Raw genomic sequence first — 27,342 nt, 5'->3', positions numbered from 1 at the left:
GAGCTTCCCAACTATAGTGATGATAATGAGAACAATATTTATTGAGCACTTTTCTGTCTTTCAGAAATTGCCCTCAGCTCTATCTTTTGTGTTAACTCACCTAAATAACCTAAGTTCTGGCCGGCACTGCGGCTCAATAGGCTAATCCCACCTGCGGCGCTGGCACCCCGGGTTGGGGCGCTGGATTCTGTCCCAGTTTCCCCTCTTCTAGTCCAGCTCTCTGCTGTGGCCCAGGAGTGCAGTGGAGGATGGCCTAAGTGCTTGGGCCCTGCACCCACATGGGAGACCAGGAGGAAGCACCTGGCTCCTGGCTTCTGATCAGCGCAGTGCGCTGGCCGCAACATGCCCACCGTAGTGGCCACTTGGGGGGTGAACCAACGGAAAAAGGAAGACCTTTGTCTCTGTCTCTCTCTCTCTCTCTCTCTCTCTCACTGTCTAACTCTGCCTGTCAAAAAAGAAAAAAAAAAAGGAAAAAAAAAATTAAATAACCTAAGTTCAGTACTTGGGTCTTGCCAGGGCCCTTGTTGGCTTCTGAGCCTCACTCTACCAAGGTTCTATGCTTCGGACAGCCCCTTTTCAAAGATCTTTGAAAATAATTGACATGTGCAGAAAACAGCAGTGTGTTGAGTGCATCTAGCAACTGCATAGGAGAAGCCTAGCAGAATGTGCCGTGGCACTTGGAGTTTGTGTCATCTTCTGGTTTATTCAAGTACTCTATGCTTATCTTTTGAAGGAAATGAAAGTTGTAGAGTTTTATAAGAAATGTAAGTTTCATCCTAATGTTTCCAATGGGATTTTGATGTTTATAAGGGAAAGAATGAAAAGCCTTATACCCCGCCTTTTTCCCCTGATTTTTAAATCTTTAGGTATACTTGAACTAGTCAAAAATAGGTGCTTCCCTAGTTTTAAAGTACTTAGTAGTAGAGGTGCTTAAGCACCTGTGGATGCACTTGAAGTTAGTGTTATGTTGCCTACAGTTTGTGCCATGGTAGGGAAGCTGGATTATCAGTGTATTGAAGGGCTTATATCTGGATTTTTTCTTTTTGTCCATTTGGTTGATTTTTATCAACTTAATTTAGAGCTTTGCTGTAACCATTTTTAACATGGTAGGACCTACCTATGTATTTTTTTTTCTTTTTTTTTTTTTTGACAGGCAGAGTGGACAGTGAGAGAGCTACCTATGTATTTTTAAGTGTGTATATTTTAATTTTAAGTACAAGTATTAGGTACATATAATAATTAAATCAGTACTTCAAGAATTGAAATGAATATGAACAGTCAACTTCCCTTCGTCTTCCCGTTTCCTCAGCTGGCTTCAGCTCCACAGAGACGTTGACTTTCAGCTCTTTGGAGGTTTCTTCCACAACTTACTTTTAGATTTTTAAATATCTCATGTATTCACTCATCCATATAAGCACACATGAAACTATAGATCTAACAGACTTATACAATTTCAAACATTGTTTGGAACTACTTGTACTTAGAATCTTTTAAAACAGTTTTCTCTAAGCTCACTCACATAAACCATGATGTCACTCCCTGTTACAATTGAGAAAACAGTCTCAGAAAGGCTAAATCTCGGGATCGGCGCTGTGGCGTAGTGGGTAAAGCCACCGCCTGCAGAACTGGCATCCCACCTGGATGCTGGTTCAAGTCCCAGCTGCTCCACTTCTGATCCAGCTCTCTGCTATGGCCTGGGAAAGCAGTAGAGGATTGCCCAAGTCCTTGGGCCCCTGCCCACGTGGGAGACCTGGAAGAACCTCTTGGCTCCTGGCTTCAGATCAGCCCAGTTCCATCCGTTGTGGCCATTTGGGTAGTGAACCAGTAGGTGGAAGATCTTTCTCTCTGTCTGCCTCTCTGTAACTCTGCCTTTCAAATAAATAAATAAATCTTAAAAAAAAAAAAAAAAAAAGAGGAAAGGCTAAATCTTTGATAAAGAAAAAATTGTTTCTCTGCTGACAGAACTTATGATTCCAAATGTATGAGTGTTTTTTCGATTGCAACAACAAATTCTCCAACTCTCTGGACACCAACTGATTGTCCAGTAATTTTCTTCACATCTGATGCTGCCTATCTGGAATTAGTCCTACAAGACTGCCTTCAGTTTAGGTATTCATTACATGTCCTGGGGCTCTGATACTTAATGACCAACTTGATTATAAACCAGAGCCCCTTTTCCCTCTGCACTCAGATTTGAGAATTTGCTACAATGGCTCACAGCACCTAGGGAAACAGTTTATTTACCAGTAGCAGTTTATTGCAAAGGATTTTATAAAGATCTAAATGAACAGCCAGATGAGAAAGTGTATAAGGAACCTCTGCCCCTGTGGAGTTTCAAGGTCTACAGCTCTCTTGACAGTGAATGTGTTCAACTCTAGCTCTTTGAACCCCATTGTTTAGAGTTTTTACCGAGCTCCATTGTATAGTTGTGATTTATTAAATTATTGGGCATTGTTGATTAGCTCAATCTCCAACCCCTTTCCCCTCCCTGGGAGTTGGGGTTGGATAGGAAAGTTCCATTCCTTAATCACACAGCTGGTTCCTCTGGCAACCAGTCCCCATCCCAAAGCCATCTGAGAACCATGAAAAGTTACCTCCTTAACATAAGTTCCTATAAATCTGAAAGGGACTTATTATGAATAACCAAAAAAAAAAAAAAATGCTTCTCCAGCTCCTTACCCGGGAAATTCCATGGATTTTAGAAGTTCATTCTTGTAAGAAATCATGGAAATGCTAAATCTGCTAAATGGCAGATTTGAGTGTAGTCATCTGAGAACACAATTAAATTTATATCTTTGTATAAGTCAACTTTGGGTTCATTCAAGTACTTGAGTCATTTTCCCCTCTTTTTCAGTGCCTAAAGTTAATAAAAATCAATAAACTTTTACTGTGTGCTTTTGCATGAGCCACTTTGTTAATCACTTGATGCAAGTTACCTCATTGGAACTTCACAAAAATCCCTGGAAGAGTAGATATTTTTATCACCCCTGTTTTATAGATGAGGAAATGGAGGTTCAATTAGTTTGAGTAACCCAGGGTTACACAGCCAGTAAACATTAAAACTGGTATCTTTTTCAAGTAGATTTTTTTATTGAAGTATAATGTACACAGAGAAAGGTACGCAAATCCTATTGTTTGATTCATAACTTGATGGATGCATAAAGGGAACATGTCTGTGTAACTTACACCCCACTCAAGAAACAGAACATTGCTAGCATTCCAGAATCCCAGCTTATGCTGTGTCCCCAGCACTGCACCGCCAAGGAGCAATTCTAGTACATATTTTTATTTAATGTGTAGTTTAATTTATTCTATTCTGAATTTCTAAAAGCAAAATCTCAATTATTACTTTCCATTTTTTCCTCTGAATTTAATAATTGTTTTAAAAAGATTTGCTTTTCTTATATCTGTTGTTTTTCATACTTTCTTGAGGTTTTTCAGTAATTTTTATTAAAGATAAGTAACCTATCAGATCCAATATTATATTTTTTCTTGGGGTCATTCCTCTTGGAAACCTTCTGTTTTTCTTACATTTAAACTTATTTCCTTAGTAGCCCTCATTTTAGAATTTCTCTTACCCTCATTCTTGGAATTCCTGTCTCCTTTCTCTTAGGTTGGATTTCTTGTTTCCTGGATCTTCCTCTCTTTTGTATTTACTTCCTTGTTTTGTTCAAGCATATCCTCTAGTAGTTTCAAAAGATGACACAGAGACCAGAGGTGGCGCATGACTGCCTTTAGTATTTCCATCTCTTCAGTCATACTGCTTCAGTCTGGGCCATTTGTTTCTGGCGGATGGTTATCAGTCTCGTTTACTTCTCTCATGTGTTGGAGCATCTATGTTTAAGTACTGTGTGTTGTTTGTTCTCTAAGTTTGCCTCCTATTGTGGACTTAATGTTTGTGACTCTTGAAAGTTACTCATGCTGAGGCCTGATCTCTCTGTGGTATGGCTGCATTTGGAGTGGGGCCTCTGAAAAGGTGATCAAGGTTAAGGGAGATGGTCTGAGTGGTGCTCCAACCCAGCAGAGACGGTGCCCTTATGAGAACAAAACAGCAAGATGCAGGATCACTCTCTCCTAGATGAGGGCACAGGGAGAAGGCAGCCATCTGCAATCCAGGAAGCCACACTGACTGTCACCTGGCTCTTGGACTTCTGGCCTCCAGCACTGTGGAAATCAACGTCACTGTTTCAGTCACTCAGTCTCTGTAACTTGGGTAAGGCAGCTCGAGCAGATGAAGGCACTTGCCCGTTTTGAAGGGCGATGTCCTGAGAAACATTTTTAGTCCTCGAATATCTAAAATAACTTTGTTCTTACACTTGGTTGTTTGGCTGAATGAATAATCTAGGTCTGAAATAGTTTTCTTTCAGAAGTTTCAGTACATTATTGTATTGCCTTTCAGATGGCTGTGTTGCTTTTGAGAAGTCCAGATCCATTTTTATTCTTGGTGTTTTGTGTGTTACTAGTACCTGCTTTTTCTCAGTGATACATTTTGGTGAGCATCTGGTTTCATTAGTTTTGCTCGTCACTGGGTTTCAGTCATGGGGCCCATTTCTTCGCATGTCTTTGAGGATCATGATAATTACTGTTTTCAACCTGTATCAGTGTGGTCTGTGTTCTGTATTCTCATTCTCATACTTTCTGGTTCTTATTCATCAGCTGTAGAATAAGTCTTGGAGATGCGAAAGCTGACTAGAAGATGTTAAGTATGAAACCAGGCCTTGTCCACTGAGGCCTTTCCTGGGACATGATCTGGCCGAGTTGTTTGGGAGACCCTTTCATTCGTATCTTCAGTTCTTTGCTCAGGGCTGATCTGATATCCCCAGAGAGTCCTGATTGCCTGCCATTTGAGAGAGTCAAATGGAGGTTGAAGCGAACTTTGGGAGAATTATTTCTTGCATTCCTTACATGCTGTCCATATGGTGTTTTTAATTTTAGCAGTGGTTCTTTAGTTCACCCTTCCAAGAGAGTGAACCTCCATCATTCTACCTGGGCTGGGGGAACATTTGCCTATAGAATGGATTGGAGAAAGGGTCTCAAGACTCTGCTGCTGCTTTTTTTTTTTTTTTTTTTTTAATATAACAGTTCCTTTTTATTTTAGAAGACACTGGAGAAAGCCAGCAAGTCAACACAATTGTCACCACATGAAAAAGTACTCTTATCAAACCTCTGAGAGTCTGAGGATGTGCAAATATTTCCTTTATCATGTGTACAGTAGTTGTCTATACTTTTCCATTTAACTGTTTTAAAAATTCTACATACGGCCATTATTTTCTGTCCTAGTTCAATACAATGATGAGGAGCCTCATTTTATTAATCTGAGAATTGAGGAAATATGATATCTTGATCTCTAAGCTATCTTTTAACTGTACATTGTTTCCCAAAGAACCTCCCTTCCCCCTTCTATGCATTTCTTTTCCTGTTATCCTTTATTTTTCTATCTTTTCCTCTTTTTTTTTTTTAAGATCTTTATTTATTTGTTTGAGAGGCAAAGTTGTAGACAGGGGAAGGAGAGGCCGAAGCACTTGAGCCATCTTCCACTGCTTTCCCAGGCCACCAACAGAGAGCTGGATCAGAAGAGGAGCAGCCGGGACAGGAACCTGCGCCCACATGGGATGCCAGCACCGCAGGTGGAGGCTTAACTTACTATGCCACAGCGTGGACCTCGTCTTTTCCTTCTTGATTTCTTTTCTTTTCTTTTCTTTTTTTTTTTTTTGACAGGCAGAGTAGACAGTGAGAGAGAGACAGAGAGAAAGGTCTTCCTTTTTGCCGTTGGTTCACCCTCCAATGGCCACTGTGGCCGGCGCATCGCGCTGATCCAAAGCCAGGAGCCAGGTGCTTCTCCTGGTCTCCCATGGGGTGCAGGGCCCAAGGACTTGGGCCATCCTCCACTGCCTTCCCGGGCCATAGCAGAGAGCTGGCCTGGAAGAGGGGCCACTGGGATAGAATCCGGCGCCCCAACCGGGACTAGAACCCGGTGTGCCGGCGCCACAAGGTGGAGGATTAGCCTGTTAAGCCACGGCGCCGGCTTGATTTCTTTTTTAAAAATTTATTTTCCATAATGTGAATGTATCTCTCAATACCTGAGTTCTCACTCTCCAAAAATTTTTTAAAAAATAAAGCCCTTACTTGGAAAAAAAGATAGAAATGATAAAGGCTAATTAGAGACAAAAGTCATAAATTTGACCAGGCACATGTTCCCATGTGCTGTGCAGATGACTGTGCTGAAATGATTTGGAGATTTTTAACCTAAATCTGATTAAATTAAAATGTCACTACCCACATACATACTCTGGCCAAAAACAAAAGTTGTATATGATTCTGGGTGATAAGGTATGGTGTAGTTATCATCATCATGTATCAGCTGTTTTTCCAACCAGTCTTGTGTTTTGTGGTCATGTTGTATAAGGGTTTGTGCAGTCTTAATATCTTCTAGGATAATGGAAAATCTGTGAAAAGTAAATGAGTGTAGGAGAATGAGAATTTCTTGGGGCAAACATTATGGCACAGTGAATTATCAGCTGGGCCGATCTGAAGCCAGGATCCAGGAGCTTTTTCTCGGTCTCCCACATGGGTGCAGGGACCCTGCTCTTGAGCCATCATTTACTGCCACACGGGCGCATTAGCAGGAAACTGGATTGGAAGCACTGGGCAGCCAAGTCTTGAACCAGCACTCCAATATAGGATACAAGCATCCTAAGTGGCAGCCTAAGTCACTGTGCCATAATGCATACCCCAGGTAATTCTCCTTCTCCTACTTGCACCATCTTGTACTGCTTTCCCATGCCATAGCAGAAAGCTGGATCAGAAGTGGCGCAGCCAGGGCTCGAACTGGCACCCATATAGGATGCCGGCACTGCTGGTGGCAGCTTTTCCTGCTGTGCCACAGTGCTGGCCCCTGTGCATGGCTTTTATGTGCTTGTGAGAAAAATAAAGAAAATTGTGATAGTGATGTTAGTTTCAGGAAGACTCACATTTAACTTTAGTATAATTTTCATTTATTATGTATCTTTAACAGTTGCTTTATAGTACATGTTTGTAGGATAGAAGGTAATGTAACATATCTGATACCACATATTGTATATAAATATACTCACTAACACAAATGCATTAAATAGTAGATGATTCTTTATCAGCATTTCTAATTTAGAACTCCTTGATGGATTATTATATAGATATTTAAGAATAGTTAATATTTAGGGAAACTAATTGGGAATTTTATTTTTATAGATTTTATTTATTTGAAAGGCACTGTTACAAAGAGAGAAGTAGAGACACAGAGAGAGAGAGATCTGTTCTGTCCACTAGTTCCCTGCCCAAATGGCTGTTGTGGCCAGAGTAGACCAGGCTGCAGCCAGAAGCCAGGAGCTTCTTCCATGTCTCCCAGGCAGGTACAGGGGCCCAAGCATTGGGTCATCTCTGTTGCTTTCCCAGGGGCATTAGTAGGAAGCACCTGGGATGCTTCTGGATCAGAAATGGAGCAGCTGGGACACAAACAAGCAACCATATGGGATGCCAGGATCGCAGATGGTGGCTTAACCCGCTGCACCACAACGTCAAACCCATAGTTGGAAGTTTTAGATAAGCTTGAACTAAATTTTCTCTTTCCATTTAAGATCACCCAGGATAGTCTCTTGCTTGGTAAACTTTGCCATCGTCCATGTTTTCAGGAATGGATTAGATGTGGCTAGGAGGGATGTCTGTTCTGTCTGTGTTTGCTGTGCTGCAAAGAAAAGCCTGCCTGCCTCCTTTCACTGCTTTACAGCTTTGTGGTGGCAGTGTGTGTTCCCTGCCTCTCAGGTGAGCTCAGGGGCTGTGGCCTGAAGGAAAGGTTTTTTAATTCTAGTGCAAGTTTGCTAACCTAATGTCGGGGCAGAGCTCATTGAATTGGGTGGTAGACTTCCCAGTGAGTTACTGATTGTTTTCTACCAAGAAACTGATGTTGTGTCCTTGGTAGTTTTCACTGGAAGCTCAGCAATTTGGGATTCAAATGGGTCATGATTTAGTAAAGATGCATATTTAGCTTTAAATTCTATCCCAGTTGACACTGTGGAGCGAGGTAGAGCCATTAGAGATTTTTAATGCTGCCAGATTCTTGAAAATTTTTATTTGTAATGCAGTCTGTCTTCTTCTGGTCTCTTAGGTAGAGAGATAATGTCACAGTATTGGCAGTGTAACCAATCGCTAAAAGCCCGGTGACGGCTCTCTCAATAGTGGTAAACTCTTTATTCTTTTTTTCCTCTCTCCATTAACAATCACATTCTTTAAGAGCTCCAGTTCTTTCCCCACAGCAGCTGCCCCTAAAGGAAAGTGATGAGATACAGTTCAAAAGGAGCCAAGTGCAGGGGTATATTAATACAGGAAGAGATACTAAATATAACAGAAGGAATGTGCAGTAAATGTTATTTGAGATCAATTCTCAGTGTAGTTCATTTTTCTACCAGTAATAAAAACTTGAGACACAAAAAGGATCTTTAAGTTAGATCATTTAATAATACAATACCAGGGTTGTCTTTTACAGACCAAACTGGTATTATCTTACATTTAAATTAGTATAATACCTGACTGTTTAAGAAAAACATGTATATGTTTTTTTTTGTTGTTGTTGTTTTAAGGATTAGTATGTAAGTGAATTTTCTTATTTTGAATGTTTCATATTTTTCTCTTTATTTAAGAGCTTTAGTAATAACTGTTGATGTGTCAGGGACTGGAGAAGTGGCCAAAGCGGACTGCTGTCTGTCATCTTAGTACTGGCGTCACTCATCATACTCCGTTTACCCAGCTCACAGAGTTTAAGCAATGCTTGGCCCAGTGTGGGAGTTGTGGGACTTAATCTTTCCAGTGTGTTGACTAAGAAGAGGAAGAAAACCATATCATCTGCTCTGTTGGCTGTTTCATGGCACATGTGATTGAGGCAGTGCAAACCGAACTAGTGATGTGAAAGAGAGAAGCAGGGGCAGGCACTGTGGCTTAGCAGGTAAAACCACCGCTTCCAGTACCGGCATCCCATATGGGTGCCCGTTCGAGTCCCGGCTGCTCTTCCAATCCAGCTCTCTGCTATGGCCTGGGAAAGCAGTAGCAGATGGCCCAAGTCCTGGGGCCCTTGCACCCGGGTAGGAGACCCAGAACAAGGTCCTGGCTCCTGGCTTCGGATTGGTCCAGCTCCACCCATTGCGGCCATTTGAGGAGTGAATCAGCAGATGGAAGTCTGACCTCCCACGCTTGCTCGCACGCACGTCTCTCTCTCTCTCTCTCTCTCCCTCCCTCCCTCTTCCCCTCCCCCTCCCCCTCTGCCTCTCTGTAAGTCTGCCTTTCAAGTAAATAAATCTTTAAACAAAAAAGAGAGAAGCAAGGTGGAACCATCATAGGAATTGTTTCTCACCTTTGCCATATTCTTAAAATACATAGAAAATACCATCAAACTAAAATGAGCTCTTCTGTAAACAGATATATTTGAATTTTCAAGCATCTGAGCCTACCATAAATAAGTCATGTCCCCAAGAAACTTATCACTTTGTTATCACATAATTCACTCTGTCTAGGTATGTACTCCTTGCTGAGTTGTGGTAATGCTGCGAATGGAAGGGAAACAGCAAAGGGGTCCTTTGCAAATGTGAAACTACAGGAAGTTACTCACCAGCAGGAAGGATGTGTCCTCCCTGTCCTTTCTTCCCTTCAAGGGGTGATGGCAAGCATAGCAGAGTTACTGACCAGACACCAGTGGTCAGGTAGCGTGGACATTAAGTCTCATGAGCTGAAGAGAAAATCAAAATTAGTTAAGATTAAAAGATACAAATAAATTCATTTCAACAAATGGCTATGCTTTTATAGTGAACTTATGCTAATATAAAGGATAAGATTTATATTTTCATTAAAGGCAAACATTTCTGACCTAATGATTTTGTATTTTAAACATATTGACTCCTTTATTAGTCAATGTCCTGTATCTATATAGGTGAGTATAACCATTGCTTTGTAAGAACTATAATGTAGTTTGAAGAAAGGTTCATTGTATGTCTAGACAAAGTACAGTTTTTAGGTAAATATGAATTGGGTGGTTGTCTGTCTCAGAAAGTTTTTGTTTTGGCAGAATATGGAGGGAGAGAATACAGTGAAGGGATAAAATAAATAAATTAAACTTTATTATAATGACTTGAACAAGTATACCTTTCCTTTCTGTACTTCAAGGATGAAGTAGAGTTAGCTGATGACAGCTGTACTGGGTCTTAAACAGATAGCATTAATGCATGTGTAAACCCATCTGGTCATGTTTCTCCAGTGTGTTGTGGGGCTGGAGACACGTGCTTCAGTACCAGGCTACACTTGCTGACAGTGCTAAGAACCATCTCCACATGGTAACCCTGATATTATTTCTTCTACTGTAGCAGAAATTGGCCTATAGCTGATGTCATGGTACAGTGGGTTAAGCCACCAACTGCAATGCTGGCATCCCATATGAATGCTGGTTCTTATACAGGCTGCTCCGCTTCCAATCCAGCTCCCTGCTAATGCACCTGGGAAAGCAGCAGAGATGGCCCAAGTGCTTGGGCCCCTGCATCCAAGTAGAGGACCTGGATGCAGTTACTGGCTCCTGGTTTTGGCCTGAGTCAGCCCCAGCCATTATGACCATTGTGGGTGGAAAATCTCTCTGTGTGTCTCCCTCTGTCTCAGTATAACTCTGCCTTTCCAATAAATAACCAAATCTTTTTTTTTTAAGTTGCCTGTAGTATATACCATATTTTTCAAGCTGAATGTCAGGGCAAGGGTTTTATTGTTAATCAAAACAATAACTGTCTTTAAATTATTTTTTAAATTTTTATTGATCTGAAAAAGAGATAGAGACAGACAGACAGATGTGACTTTCTGCTTTCCAGGGTGTGCATTAGTAGGAAGCTGGAATTAGAAGAACAGCCAGGACCCCAAGCCCATACACTCTGATATGGGATGTGGCTTTCATGAGCAGTGTCTTCACCGCTGCACCGGACCCCTGCCCCCAATACCTGTCTTTTAGAAGTACATCTTGTTAATTGGCTTCTTCTTTTTTTTTTTTGACAGGCAGAGTGGACAGTGAGAGAGAGAGAGAGACAGAGAGAAAGGTCTTCCTTTTGCCGTTGGTTCACCCTCCAATGGCCGCTGCGGCCGGCGTGCTGCAGCCAGCCTACCACGCTGATCCGAAGGCAGGAGTCAGGTGCTTCTCCTGGTCTCCCATGGGGTGCAGGGCCCAAACACCTGGGCCATCCTCCACTGCCTTCCCGGGCCATAGCAGAGAGCTGGCCTGGAAGGGGGGCAACCGGGACAGAATCCGGCGCCCCGACCGGGACTAGAACCCGGGGTGTCGGTGCTGCAGGCGGAGGATTAGCCTGTTGAGCCACAGCGCCGGCCAATTGGCTTCTTAATATCATAATCATGAACAGCTCTGAACACTTTGGAAATTTTTGATGAAAAAATAGTCTTTTGTGTACTTCGTTGGGTTTTGATAATTTTAGAAGCTTTGTTCTGTCTTAAAGTTATTTCATAACAAAGTAGTCACTCCAATTCTGAGCCTTTGTAAAGTAATACTTGTACCTTGACATTGAGTGTAGAGTCAGATCAACTCTGGTTGTTAAAATTTCAGGGTTGGGGCCAGCGCCGCGGCTCAATAGGCTAATCCTCCACCTGCAGCGCCGGCACCCCGGGTCTAGTCCTAGTCAGGGCTCCGGATTCTGTCCCAGTTGCTCCTCTTCTAGTCCAGCTCTCTGCCGTGGCCCGGGAGGGCAGTGGAGGATGGCCCAAGTGCTTGGGCCCTGCACCCCATGGGAGACCAGGAGAAGCACCTGGCTCCTGGCTTCGGATCAGCGCGGTGTGCCGGCCGCAGCGGCCATTGGAGGGTGAACCAATGGAAAAAGGAAGACCTTTCTCTCTGTCTCTCTCTCACTGTCCACTCTGCCTGTCAAAAATAAAAAAATAAAAATAAAAAAAAATAAAAAATTTCAGGGTAGGAAACTTTTGCCATCTTTAAATCTGAGTAGCTCTGGCGTGGGAAGAAAAACACGTAGATATGAAAATACGGATCTGTCTCAACAACTTTTTAGACTTCTGAAGTTTGCGCCAATTATTTGTTGGGAATGCTTTTCTTTGAATTTATTAAAACCTCTCTTATGGATTGATTTTTCAATCTGTGCTGTGTTTTGTTTACTTTAGAGCTTTGTTTGAAAGGCAGAGTGATGGGGAGGGATGGATAGGAGAAAGAGGCAGAGAGATATCAGTCCCAAGATGACCTGCTGGGCCAGGCCTAAGCCAAGAGCCAGGACCTCCATCCAGGTCTCCCATGTGGGTGGCAGCACCTCAAGTCTTTGGGACATCACCTGCTGCCTACCAGCACGTTAGCAGGAAGCTTTATTGTAAGCTGAGGGAGACTTCATCCTAGGCACTGAGATATGGGATGCAGGCATCCCAAACTGTAGTTTAACCTGCTTCTCCACACGGCTTACCCCGTTTTGTTATTTTTCGGTTGGAACTAAGAAGGGCTTTTCAGGCTGAATTAAACATTAGGGTTAGCTGGGAGAGTCTCTTTAGAGTCCTTCTGTGAAGTTTACTCTGAGAGGTAGTAAATAGCCTTGGAATTTACCAATTGTATTTAACTTAATATCAGGGTTTGAAAGTGCCTCAGGTGAATGTCTAAGGAGCTGTAGCATACAAAAATTATACTTCCCTTACCAGTTTTTCCTTTGACATTCTCCATATTTGGGCCATAGACTTTTCTGTACCTGTATTTCTGCTTCTTCTTCTTTTTTTTTTTTTAAATTTATTTACTTGAGAGATAGAGTTAAACAGTGAGAGAGAGAGACAGAGAGAAAGGTCTTCCCTCCATTGGTTCACTCCCCAAATGGCTGCGCCGATCTGAATCCAAGAGCCAGGTGCTTCCTCCCGGTCTCCCACACAGGTGCAGGGGCCCTGGAAGAGGAGCAACTGGGACCAGAACTCAGCACCCATATGGGATGCTGGTGCCTCAGGCGGAGGATTAACCAAGTGAGCCATAGCGCTGGCCCCTATTTCTGCTTCTAATCAGATGTCTTTATTTACTCTCCTACTGTGAACTTTTGATCTAGTTTCCTAAGTGTGGAAGATGCAAGTTTTTTTTTGTTTGTTTGTTTTTTTTAATCTTCAAACAAAAAAGTTACTGATATCTGGGGCCGGCATTGTGGCGCAGCAGGTTAAGGGACCATCTACAGTACTGGCATCCCATATGAGTACTGATTTGAGTCCCAGTTGCTCCACTTCGAATTCAGCTCCCTGCTAATACACCTGGAAAAGCAGCAGAGGATGGCCCAAGTGCTTGGACCCCTGTACCCATGTAGGAGACCTGGAAGAAGCTCCTGGCTCCTGGCTTCTGGCTTCAGCCTGGCCGAGATGCAGTTGTTACAGACATTTGGAAAGTGAACCAGTGGTTAGAAGATATCTCCTCTCTCTCTGTCAGTCTCTCCTTTTCTCTAACTTATAAATAAATAAATAAAATAAATCTTGCAGAAAAAGTTACTGATAACTGCCTATCCATCCCCTGTGCACACATACCCCTCCTCCCCCCGCCCCAGATTTCTCCTCTGTCATTCCGTAGTTCTTTGATGTGACAGGCCGTGATGGTCCTTTCTTCCTTTTTAAGGAATGGTTCTCACAATAGAGGTCTGTTGTTTCCTTGCCAAGTAGTTACTGACTTTATGCTAGCATCTGAAGGTGCCCAGAGTTTGGCTTTTAGACTTACTGGTAGACTAAATGATGTCGTATTTTCAATGTTGCTTTGAAATTATTTGGAAATAATGGATTGCATTGGATTCTTGAAATGAACTTCCCTTTTAGCTTTTCTTTCTTTTCTGAACATTGATTTTGACTTCTCTGCTAAAACTGAAGCAGAATTAAATTCAGACAGCCTTTTTATGAACACTTATCAATTTATAATTATATTAACTACTCTTATATTCTGTCCTGTCTTTTGTGCTAATCTTCCACTACAAACAACTGGAGAGTTACTAGTAGTATTGATTTCTGTTTCAAATCCTGACTCACATGGTCAGTTTCTTACCATTTCTGCTCTCACCAATCTAGTACAGACCCAAAGTATCTTTTGACTAGACCATTACGTTAGTCTCCTGTCCATTCTTAGGACTTCTGGTTTCATCTTCTAATTTTTTTGTTGTTGTTGCCTTTAAGATTTATTTACTTATTTGAAAGTCACAGTTACACAGAGAGAGAAGGAGAGGCAGAGAGTGGTCTTCCATCCTCTGGTTCACTCCCCAATTGGCCACAACAGTTGGAGCTGCACCAATCTGAAGCCAGGAGCCTGGAAGTGGTAGCCCAACCCACTGTGTCACAACACCAGATCCTGTACTTGACTTTTAACAAGCAACTGTTTGTTGTGTTCTGGTACAGTTTTAAAGAATATCGATAATTATTTGTAAACACTATTGAAATACTCCTCCTTTCCTAACTATTATCTGTGAATCCAGATTTTCTTCACATGCATCAAGCAGAACAGCAACATAATAAATATAAAACATATATCAAAATGCAGGTGTCTTCTGTTAGGCTAACCTTTAAAGACACTTGAAAAACATAAAACAGTGTCACTCTTTTAACTAATTTATTTTTTGTTTTGGCAAATAAATGTTATTGAAATGTATCAATAACATTTATTTATGTTAATATCCAGTAGGATTATTATTATTAAATGAATGCTTGTTTTTAAAAATCTGTTAGTTTTAACTTTTAAAATGGCAAATGTTGATACAACCCACATAAACTCATGATTTTTAAAAATCGTAGGGAACCTGAGCTCAAAAAATCTGAGACCTGCTGATCTTTGGTTTAATAGCCATTTTTAGAGAAGTGCTTTTCAACGAGATCCAAAGAGTTACCACTCAATTTTTAATCTGTTTAAAAATTATTTAATTTTTGTAATGAGGCCAGCATTCAATGTCCTTAGTATCCTCACAGGAATGGACAAAGCAAATCTAAAATTGTTTCCAATTTTGCTATTAAGATTCTTCTTTGTGATTCTAAGTTAGTTATCCTTTTCCCTAGTGAATTTTAGATACTAAATATAATTAGAAGTAAGAAATTGAAGTATGTCACTAGAGCAAAAAATAATGATTTGCAGGATTGGTAAGGCAAAATAGGGCAAAAATATGAGCTTTTTATCCTGGTCTTATAGTTGTAGTATAGAGGCTTTGCTTATATACTGTTAAACTTTCATTTAATATGGATAATTCAATATAGCAAATTAAACCTATAGATTATTTTAAAATTTATTGTGTACTTATTTTACGTAAAATGGCTTTTAAATCTTAATCCAGAAGTGCTAAAAAAAAAAAAAAGAACAAAAACAATCACTTCTTTCTTCTCTCTTATTTTCTTCTAAGCATTCTTTTATTTTATTTTATTTTATTTATTTTTTTTTTTGACAGGCAGAGTGGACAGAGAGAGAGAGACAGAGAGACAGAGACAGAAAGAAAGGTCTTCCTTTACCATTGGTTCACCCTCCAATGGCCGCTGCGGCCGGCACACCGCGCTGATCCGAAGCCAGGAGCCAGGTGCTTCTCCTGGTCTCCCTTGCGGGTGCAGGGCCCAAGCACTTGGGCCATCCTCTACTGCCCTCCCAGGCCACAGCAGAGAGCTGTACTGGAAGAGGGGGAACCGGGACAGAATCCGGCGCCCCAACCGGGACTAGAACCCGGTGTGCCGGCGCCGCAGGCAGAGGATTAGCCTATTGAGCCACGGCGCCGGCCTTCTATGCATTCTTATAAAATTATTTTTAGTGGGCATTAAATAGAAACAATATGAAGCTATAAAAGCTTTAAGATAGCTAATCAATCAGTTTAGAATTTTTGTAAATACAGAAATATCACTCCCTTTTTCATCCTGCTGTTAGCATTGGAGAGTGTGGTTAAGGGTTCCAAAATGATATGAGGTATTATCATATTTTCACAATACCTGATGAGAAGCCAGAGCAAAGTTCTAGTTGCACAGAAGGAGAACATTAGACCATGAGACTAAGAAAACTACTCAGGACCACACAGAGAAGAGAATTGAAGTATTCTGAAGTTCAGTGTTGTTGCAGATTTATATTTTGTCAGGTAACCTGCGTTATGCACATGGTCTATCTTCTTGCATTTCTGTAGATCATACAGTTACCCTACAGTGAGCAGTTTAGTTCACCCATGACTAACCTACATAATAAAGTTAGTCATTTGAATGAATACTTGTCTAGGCCACAAAACCACCTTATTTCCACATAAAATAGGTGCATCCCTTTCTGTTGGAGTTGTCTTGGTATTTGACTCTCAGAATAGACAGACGTTATGGTAAAAATCTAACCCATTTGTTTGTCCAAATCAAATGAAGAAAATTAATTTTGACATGACTTTTAAGCATGGGCAAGAATATCTTATATTTCCAAAAGGATTAAGAGTTAGCTTCTTCAAACCTTTTCATGATAATTTTGATCTTCTACTTGAGAGAGGAGAGATCAGTCTTCCATCTGGTGGTTCATTTCCCAAATGTCTGCATCAGCCAGTGCTGGGCAGAGCAGCAGCCAGAAGCCAGAAATTCCATCCAGATCTCCCACGTGAGCTCCAGGAGCCCAAGAGCTTGAACCGTCATTTCTTGCCACCTAGGATGCATTAGCAGGAAGCTGGATCAGAAACACAGTAGCCAGGACTGAAACCAGCACTCAGGGATGGGAAGCGGTTTAACCTACTACATAGTAATGCCTACCCAGGTTTTGAGAAATCTTGAAATGCAAAAAAATCTTTAGAACAATTTAAGGTACAGTTGTAATATAAATGAGTTTTTAAAAATATTTGTTTTATTTATTTCAAAGGAAGAGAGAGAGAGAGAGATCACTACTTGCTTGCAACAGCTGAGACTGGGCTGAAGTCAGGAGCCAGGGATTAATCTGGTGTCTCATGTGACTGACAGGGACCCAAGTACTTGAGCCATCATCTGCTGCTTCCCAGGAAGCTGGAATTGGGAATGGAGGCAAGACTTGAACCCAGGCACTCAGATATGGGATGCAGGCGTCCCAAGTGATGTCTTAACCGCTACATCAAACCCCTGCCCCAGTTGTAACATAAAGTATTTTAAGATGTTTAGATTACAAGGGGAGAGTCTAGGGTATAGGAGAGTAATAGATGTGAACTAGAGACTCTACGGATGCAGCTATGGTGCTAAGCAAAGTGCAGAGGAGATAGAAGCAGAAAAACAAGAGGGGGAAAAAGGGAAAAAACAACATTAGAATTATTATCATTTCTAGCCAAGCCCTAGTAACATTGGTTCTTGGACCTTGGATTATCCTTGGGAGTAGTTGATAAGCTCCCCGAAACAGACAAAGCAACAAGTTTGGATAAACTTACAGAGAATAGGAAATTAAGCCAGAAGGAACAATGAAGATAATATTATACACAGAAAGGGAGTGTAAGAAGAGAGACATGCATCTAGCTGCTCTAGTTGATGACTTGTTGCTTACTTTATGTAGAACTCTGGCTATAATTATGTATATTTTGTTTATTGTTGCATAAGCAACCTAGGAAATCATTTGGATTTTACTGAAGTCAATACCAGTAATTCTTGCCACACTGAAATAAGAGACAAAAAGTCTGCAGAAAGCACGGGTAATAAAAAGACTCCTCTAATAGATAGAATATGCTTATTTGTGATTTACAGCACTGTTGCTGTCATGGGTGTTTGTTTCCTAATTTCTGCAGTTTGATTTTCTCCTTTAGCGTAATAACTAAATAGTAATAAATAATGTATTTAGAGTAATCACCACAGTATACTCCTGGGAGGAATCAGTCCTTCATGGCTAAGGAACTTTTAATATATAGAGAACTGTCACAGAAGCCTTATTTAATGAATCTAATGTGTTCTGATAGTTACATACCAAGGTTTACAGCAGCCCAAGTGAATAATACATAAGAAAAAAATTTGGTATTTTAAGGAAATGAGACTTTGGGGAGTTGTGGAGACATTGTTTTTTAGTGTTGGCACACCCACCCTGTCTTTAAGATCTCTCTGTTTTTAAGATCTTACTGGCCCCTAGTGGTAACATGATAATATAGTTTAAACCTTTCCAATTCTCGAGAGTTTAAAGCTATTTTGAAGGCATAGTTTGCCAATAATTTTACTCTCTCGGTTCTGGGTCAACAGTATTTTCAAAATAGACATGTAACGTCCACTTCTTTCTAAAGACAGTTAGCTTTCTCCAGTGTTCCTGCCTGCATCACCTTTTTCTTTTGAATACTGTTGATTTAGCCCAGCAGCAACCTTCCATTATTTCAGTGTTTATTCGCCAGTGACTCCTGTGTCACGTTTGACATCCAGAGCGATTGAGCCTCTGTAGATTGTCCTTGTTCTGTTCATAACAATTTTAATTGTCTCAAGAGGAAAAATTTCAGTTCACCATGGAAATTCAAGTTAAGGTTTAGCTGTTTTTTTTTTTTTTTTTTTCATTTGTTTTTGAAGAGTCTTAGATTTGAAGTACTGATTTACGAAGCCTAACAGTTTTCCACTTTTGTTTTCCTATTATGCCCCATAGATGTTAAAGGACCACCTACCCACCGCCTGTCTTGCGGTCAGTCCCCCTACACTGAGACAACAACATGGCAGCGAAAGTATTGCATCCTCACCGACAGCCAGTTGGTGTTGCTCAACAAGGAGAAGGAGGTAAGATGGATCTTATTGAAGAAGGCTACTTCCTTTTATGAGCAAATTCCTGAAATTATCTACGTTTGTTTGCATTTTGATAAGCTATGTTATCAAAAGAGGCTTTATGCATTCTGAACTGGGTAAGTCTAATAGCTATAATATGCTATTGCCATGAAGGAATGAGCTCCACAAGATAGGGCTGGATTTTCACTAAGGAAAATGACAAGAGAGATTTAAAATCAAGTTGAGAAATGTGGAATGAGAATTGATTGGATTCTGTAGACCTAACCCTGCAAACGCGCTGGAGGGGCTTTTGAAATTGTTATCAGTCTCACTCCTAACAAAAACAAATGGCATACTCAGTGGATTAACTGATAGAGGTTTAATAAAGGGACAACTTAGAAATCACAGCGTGGTGAGACACCCGGGAGCTAGCAACTAGCAACTACAGAAAGCAGTTATCACCCTGAACCTTCAGGGCAAGGGAAGGAAGCAATATTTCTGGCCTCCATAGTACTGTTGTTGCCTGAGAGGGCTGCAAGGCCGTTGCTGTGGTTCTACACAAGTGAACACACCCTCTACCATGACACAGATGGCCAGCAAGGCGGGAGTAAGAAGGAATAAACACCCAAACTCTGTTTTCCTTCCTGCTAATTTCTTGCCAGTGCCTCTGGCTTGAAGGCAGGAAAGGATTCTTTGGGCAAGTTCTAGAGAGGTCAGCTTCCTGAAAAACACATCAAGGGAGAGAAGGCAGGGAGTGCGGTCTGAAAAGGCACATAGAGTGCAACACGCGTAGAATCCAGTTCTGGGGACAGCTTCGATTCCTCTGAACTAGACAGTTGTGTTTATCACATCCTATTACTGCTTTGCTCCTCAGACTTTACAGTGCACATATTTTCCCACTTTTGAATCATTCACTTGTTTATTGGTATCTAATTAGATAGTTGATACCATCCTGGTTTGATAGAGCTAGAGAAACATTCCCAACATCTATCTCAGGGGAAAAAAAATGAGTATGATCTTGACAAGGAACATTGGTAACAGAGGGGAGTAGGGGAGCAGAAGAAAAGATCTGATTCAACAAAGGAGAAATATTAATTGCCACAAATATCAGTAACTAGGAAGATAGAGTAGAATGTGCGTTCAGTAAGTGCGTTCAGAAAAAGCAGGCCAGAGTGACGTCTCTGAATTCTCACTGTGAATCTCCACCTCCCTCTTCTCTTGCTCTTCCTTCCCTGTCCTGCTTTTTTTCATTCCTTCTCTTATTCTGCATTTCTTTAATATGGTAAAGAGAATGATAATGAAGCATTTTCAGTTTCTTCTTAGATTTTAGTAGGTAGTGCCTAAGAGGTCCACCTCCATGAAGAACTTGCTTATTCTTTTGCTTTAGCCTTTGAAAAATATTCCTGAATTTGTTTTTATCTGCCTACCCAAGACCCTTTTCAAGTATTTTGATAGTAATTTAATTTTATTAAAATAATTTGATAAAGATCAACCTTTTCCAGGATGGTCTCAGATGTGTAGCTCTCTGTGTATTAAATATAACATAATTAAAATTGGTAGAGTAAATAAGTATTAATATAGATAATGTCTAATTACACAGTTTGAATAAATACATAAATCAAAATGCTCGTTTTCAACCAACCTACTCTGTGAGCAATCTTTTACTAGCACTACTTATAAGGAATGATATAACCACATCATTTGCCATCTTTTTGCCCTTACCTATGTTTTACTGGATTTAGTACCATTGGAAATGAAATAGCCTGAGGATAGATAGCATATGATCAACAGCGTATCTTACCCAGAACCCTGATACAATCCATTGATTAAATAGCTCTGGTTAACCAAGTAACCGAGGCCTAGGCCCCCTTTTGCTCCACAAAACTAACTGTCCATAGTATATTTCTTTTTAAGATTTATTTTATTTAATGTATTTGAGATAGAGTTACAGAGAGAGGTAGAGACAGAGAGAGAAGTCTTCCATCTGCTGGTTCACTCCCCAGATGGCCACAACAGCTGGAGCTGTGCCGATCCGAAGCCAGGAGCCAGGAGTTTCCTCTGGGTCTCCCATGTGGGTGCAGGAGCCCAAGGACTTGGGCCATCTTTCACTGCTATCCCAGGCCATACCAGAGAACTGGGTCAGAAGAGGAGCAGCCTAGAACCAGCGCCCACATGGGATGCAGATGCTTCAAGCCAGGGCTTTAACCCGCTGTGCCACAGCGCCGGCCCAAATAGTAAATTTCTAAAACAATGTCTTATGGACTTAAGTGCTTTATTCCCATTTGTGCCAGTCATCATGAGTAGTCCTAGACACCTGGAGCCCTCTGCTCTTCCCAGGGCTCTCTAGGTTACCCCCTTCTCTGACCCTGTTTTCTACGTTCTGAGTCCCTTTCCCTGTATCTGCTGCAGGTCAACAAATCAGCTGTTTCTTTGAGCTCTTTTGTGGCAGACTCCTGGGGTCATTCCTGAGGACACCATCTTCTAGAAGTCCTGTAGAGGGAGGGCTGGCAGGGACGGACGTCTTCTCCTTTCATGCCTCCTGGTGATGAGTTTCCCTGGAATGCTCCAACTGAATCTCATGTTTCAGTTACATTCAGCCCCCCATGCCATTCCATCACTGCTCCTCATTTTTGGTTGATTTTGTCTCTCAGGCCATTATCATGATCTCCAAGGCCACTCCAATCTTAAAGTTTTGTGATTCTGATGTCCACAGGGATGATCCGCTCAACACATTGACTCTCAGTTCCTTAACTCGTGTCCTGCTGGAATCTGCTCCTTTAACCACCTTACCTCTGCAGCTCCTTCATATTCTCAGTTGTGTGTGTCTTACCCTCTGACCACCACCTTCCACACCTTCCATCTTTCCAGTTCATCCCCTATTCCAATAATCCGCAACCCTTCTGGGGCTGTTGATCCTATCAATATTTTTGTTTCTCATACTTCTAATCTCCATCCTGAATTCTGTGGTCAGTCATTCTTTTTTCTCCCTTCCCTCCCTCCTTCCCCCTCTCTTTTCCCCTCCCTCCCCCCTTCCCTCCCCCCGTTCCTCCCCCCTCCGTCCCTCCTCTCTCCATCCCTCTCTCCTTCCCTCCCTTCCTTTCTTCCAAGGCAGAGAGACAGAGGGCATGTGTTTATCTACTGCTGCTTCACTCCCCAAATGCCTGCGTGGCCAGGACAGGGTCAGGCCAAAGCTGGGATCCAGGACCCAGTCTAGGTCTCCCATATGGGTAGTGGGAACCCAGCTACTTGTGCCATCACCACTGCCTCCCAGAGTCTGTACTAGCAGGAAGCTGGAGTCAGGAAATGGAGCTGGCAGGCCTCCTAAATGTTGTCTTCACGACTATGTCAAGTGCCCATCCCTAGTCAGTCATTCTAATCGCTCTCCTGCATGCTGTTTCCTTGTCCTTCTCTTGCCTCATTGTACTCAGCAAAATGATAGCTTCGCTGATTTCTTCTCCTCATGGACTCTGCACTGCATCCGTGCAGCTTGGTGTTTCTGGGCAAAATCATGAAACCCTGCTGATTGTTTTTTTTTTTAAGAACAGAATAGGTATATTTCTGTTGGGATATCTGATATAGAGGATAGAGTGGTAAAGATGGGCAGTATGAATAACAGAAAATACAAATATAAACAACAACCTTTAACTCAGTGGGTTACTTGAAAACAAACTCTTGTCTGACTGTATTTCCAGGCAAAAACAAAGCTGAAGCACAAACACCCTTCTTTTTTCACATGTATTTGGAAACAAGTAGAAAGACTACTTGGTTTCTTAAAAAACTGACCTCCCTTAAGGCCTGGTCATAGATGCATAAATAATGTAAGTGAATCCACCATATCCAGTTGTCATATCATTGTTACCTGTGAGTTCCGAGATCACATACGTACCTGGGAAGGGACACTATATCCTGGTTACGTTTGGCGTAACCTTGGCGGACAGGACTGAGGACTGAGGAAAAGTAATCTGAAACAAGTGTTGCATCCTATTTACAAGAAATCATTAGTATTCGCTTGAATAACAAGTTACAATAGAAAGGTACTGCCTGTAAGTTAGCCTTTTCACTTTGGTTCATTTTTCATATTTGTGATTTACGTTGTTCATTTGCTTATAGCACAATCCTGCCACAAAGTATTTAAAGTGTAAGATAACTATTATTTCTTCAGCATCTGCGTTTTTCAAGTTTTATACTCTATTATATTCACAGTGGGTCATCATTTCTTGACTTATTTTCTTTTTTTCAAAGATGTATTCTTTTATTTGAAAGGCAGAATTACAGAGAGAGAGGGAGACACACACACACACACACACAGAGAGAATCTTTTTTTTAAGGTTTTTATTTAATGAATCCAAATTTCATATGTACAGCTTTTAGGAATATAATGTTTCTTTCCCCCCATTCCTGTCCTCCCACCCCCCACTGCTATCCCACCTCCTACTCCCTCTCCCATTCCAATTTTCATTAAGATTTATTTTTAATTCACTTTGTATACAGAAGACCAACTCCATTCTAAGTAGAGATTTCCACTGTTTGCAACCACACAGTCACAGAAGTATAAAGTACTGTTTGAAGACAGGTTTTACTGTTAATTCTCAGATCTTCATCCAGTGGTGCAATGGCCAGGGCTGTACCAGGCTGAAGCCAGGACCAGGAGCTTTTTCCAGGTCTCCCATGTGGATGCAGGGGCTCAAGGACTGAAGCATTCCCAGGTGCATTAGCAGAGAGCTGGATCACAAGTGTAGCAGCCAAGACTTGAACCAGTACCAATATGGGATGCAGGCACTGCAGGCTATGGCTTAATCTGCTGTGCCACAGTGCCAGCCCCACCTACTGGTCTTTAATCTAATGGCTGCAAAGTCCATGTGAGCCCTTAATGCTGGTTGGCAATCACAGTCCAATTCGGTTACTGTCCTACTGTCCTGGATTAGAATTTCTCAGTCTATCTGTGGTGAAACTTCAGTCCACATCCTATTTCATCCTGATCAATAAAATAAATTGTAAAGAAAAATGATACTTTATTTATTAACAATTTATTTATTTAACAATTTATTTTTTATTTTATTTGAAAGACAAAGGTAGCAGGGGGAGGGAAAGACTGAGTAAGAGGCAGACATAGAGAGGGAGACAGACAGAGAGATATTCCATCTACTTGTTCACATCCCATATTCCCACAACTGCCAGAACTTGGCCAGGATGAAGGCAGGAGCCTGGAACTCCATCCAGGTTCCCATGTGAGTGGCAGGGACCCAAGTACTCGAGCCAGTACTGGGAAGTGCATTAGCAGGAAGCAGAGAAAGCAGGACTCGAACCAGGCACTCTAACACAGGATGCACTTGTCCTAGCTAGGACTCACTGCTACATCAGATGCCCGTCTCCAAAAATGAATTTTAAAGAACAGGAAACTACAAGCCTATATTTTTCTTAGATTTAACAGAAATGAAATGGCAATTCAGTAGCCATACTCAGCATAAATTGTAACATAATAAAAGAAGGAATAGGGGCTATGCAATGGCCAAATCCACTCATCTCTCCAGTCGTGCCGCTTCTGTTTCCGTGCTGTTTTATCAGACTCGTAACAGGCGATATGCAGAAAGGCACAGGATATTGAAGCACCCTGATAGCACAATCCAAAATGATTTTTACGATGATTTTTTCACATCCTCTCTCTCCTCCAACCTCTCATCCTTCCTTTGTTACTGTCACTTAGTACTGATTGCTTTGCTCATTACATCACTCAGAAATTTGAAGCCCCCTGAAGAGAACTTCTGCACACTCCATTACTATGTCAGCACACCAGCAAGTGTTTCCTTGTGCCCTTGTATCTCTTTTCTTTCTTTAAAACAGAGATTTCTTTAAGAGAAACAAAAAGATTTATCTTATTTATTTGAAAAATAGAATTACAGAGAGGGAGAGACAGAGAGGTCTTCCATCCACTGGTTCACTTCCCAAATGGCTGCAGTGGACAGGGCTGGACCAGACCAAAACCAGGAGCCAAGAGCTTCTTCTAGATCTCCCATGTGGGTGACAGAGGCCCAGGGACTTGAGCCATCTTCTGCTTTCTCAGGCACATTAGCAGGACCTTAGTTGTGGCCTTTCACTCTGCTTGGGACATTCTTCCCCAAGATATTTGCATGGCTCAGTTTCTCACATCCTTCTACTCTTTGCCTACATATCACCTACTTTGTAGGGCCAACTCCCATTAACATTTTTGCCCAGAAACCTTTTATTTAATGTATATAAACTTCATGCATTTCATAAATACATCTTTAGGAAAATAATGATTCTTCCTACCATACCTGCCCCCACTTCTTCCTCCTCCCTCTCTTATTCTCATTTTCTTTTTTTTACTAAATCTATTTTGAATTAACTTCATACACAGAAGATTAACTCTAAGTAAAAAGTTCATTCAACAAATAGTATGAAAAAAAAAATGTTCCTCAACAGTTTTTTTTTTTTTTTTTTTTTTTTTTTGACAGAGTGGATAGAGAGAGAGACAGAGAGAAAGGTCTTCCTTTTTGCTGTTGGTTCACCCTCCAATGGCTGCTGCAGCCAGCGCATCTCGCTGATCCGAAGCCAGGAGCCACGTGCTTCTCCTGGTCTCCCATGCGGGTGCAGGGCCCAAGGACTTGGGCCATCCTCCACTGCCTTCCCGGGCCATAGCAGAGAGCTGGCCTGGAAGAGGGGCAACCGGGACAGAATCCGGCGCCCCGACCGGGACTAGAACCTGGTGTGCTGGCGCCGCGAGGTGGAGGATTAGCCTGTTAAGCCACAGCGCCGGCCTCTCAACAGTTTTTTTATTTCTCTTTTGGTTTCTTTTGTGATCCACTGTTCAGTCTCCATGGGTTTGCATATGTTCTAGAGATTCTTGAGTTGTTGATTTCCAGTTTCATTCCATTGTGGTCAGAGAAGATGCATGATATGGTAGCCTGTGGTCTACCCTAGATAAAGTGCCATGCACTGGTAAGAAGAACATGTATTCTGCAACTGTGGGATGAAAAGATCTGTAAATAACCGTTAGGTCCATTTGCTCTATGGTGTCAATTAACTGTTGTTCCCTTGTTGATTTTCTGTCTGGTTGATCGGTCCTTGCTGAAAGTGGGCTATTGAAGTTCCCACATTACTATTATGTGGAGTCTTTGTCTCCCTTTAGATCAACTAACATTTCTTTCAAATAGCCAGGTGCCCTGTAATTAGGTGTCTGTACATTTATTATAGTCACATCTTCCTGTTGAATTGATCCCTTAATCATTGCATAATGCCCTTCTTTGTCTCTTTTAACAGTTTTTGTGTTAAAGTCTAGTTTGTCTGATATTAGGATGACTACACCAGCTCTTTTTTGGTTTCTGTTGACATAGATTATCTTTACCATCCTTCCACATTCAGTCTGCATGTATCTTTGTTGGTGAGATGTGTTTTTTGCAGGCAACAAATTAATGGGTTTTGTTTTTTTAATCCATTCAGCCATTCTGTGTCTTTTAATAGGAGAGTTGAGTCTATTTACATTTAAGGTGACTATTGATAAGTAGCGACTTGGCCCTGCTGTTTTCCATAAATATTTCTATTTTTTGCTTTGGATTTCCTCTGTACTTTTACTCGATTTTCTGCCTTCACCTACTTTCGTAGGGATGACCATGTTTCTGTGTTTCTGTATGTAACACATCCTTAAGTCTCTTTTCTAAGTTTGAATGAGCAGTGACAGATTCTTTCAATATCTGTTTGTTATGGAAGGTCGTTATTTCACTTTCATTCATAAATGAAAGCTTTGCAGGGTGAAGTGTTCTAGGTTGACAGTTTTTTTTTTGTTTGTTTTTCTCTTAAGAGTTGGAATGTATCTCACCATTTTCTCCTAGCCTGTAGGGGTTCTGATGAGAAGTCAGCTGTGTCTGATTGGAGATCCTCTGAAAGTAATCTGGCGTTTCTCTCGTGTGCACAATTTGGACTCTTTATGTTTTACTGTGGAGAGTTTGACTACAATATGTTGTGGTGAGGATCTTTTCTTGTCATGTGTGTTAGCAGTTCTGTCTGCTTCCTGTACTTAGATGTCACTTTCTCCAAATTAGGGAAGTTTTCTGTAGTTATTTCACTAAAAAGGCTTTCTAATCCATTCTCTCCTTCTATGCCTTCAGGAACTCCTAAGACCTGTATATTGGGTTGTTTGATAGCATCCATAAATCTCCGACACTGTTTTTTAGTTTTCTGATTTCTTGTTTTTGATCTGACTTTAAAATTTCCAGAGATTTGTCTTCTAATTCGCGTATTCTTTCTTCTCCCTCACCAATTCTGTTGTTAAGAGTTTCTACCACATTTTTTATTTGATCTGTTGAATTCTTCATTTCCAGTGTTTCATTTTGATTTCTCTTTAAAAATTTCAGTTTTATGGAAGAAATTTTTTATTCATGTCATATGTGGATTTCTTTAATTCGTAGATTTGCTTCTGATTACTTTTTTTTTTCTTTTGATAGGCAGAGTTAGACAGTGAGAGAGAGAGATAGAGAAAGGTCTTCCTTCCGTTGGTTCACCCCCCAAATGGCTGCTGTGGCCAGCGCGCTGTGCCGATCTGAAGCCAGGAGCCAGGCGCTTCCTCCTGGTCTCCCATGTGGGTGCAGGACCCAAGCACTTGGGCCATCCTCCACTGCCTTCCCGGGCCATAGCAGAGAGCTGGACTGGAAG

General features: G+C 41.4%; 1 protein-coding gene across 2 annotated transcripts in view; it reads left to right on the top strand.

The window, feature by feature from the left end:
* Positions 1-27,342, top strand: part of RASAL2 (RAS protein activator like 2) — a 401,898-nt gene that overhangs the window by 151,190 nt on the left and 223,366 nt on the right. For both annotated transcript variants that reach the window (XM_062192966.1, XM_062192967.1), the window contains exon 2: positions 18,563-18,690. In XM_062192966.1, coding sequence (XP_062048950.1) covers positions 18,563-18,690 — 128 coding nt within the window. The remainder of the gene's footprint in view (positions 1-18,562; positions 18,691-27,342) is intronic.

The sequence above is a fragment of the Lepus europaeus genome, chromosome 5 (genome assembly GCF_033115175.1).
Source record: "Lepus europaeus isolate LE1 chromosome 5, mLepTim1.pri, whole genome shotgun sequence".
Classification (NCBI taxonomy): domain Eukaryota; kingdom Metazoa; phylum Chordata; class Mammalia; order Lagomorpha; family Leporidae; genus Lepus; species Lepus europaeus.
This window is presented reverse-complemented; position numbering and strand designations above follow the sequence as displayed.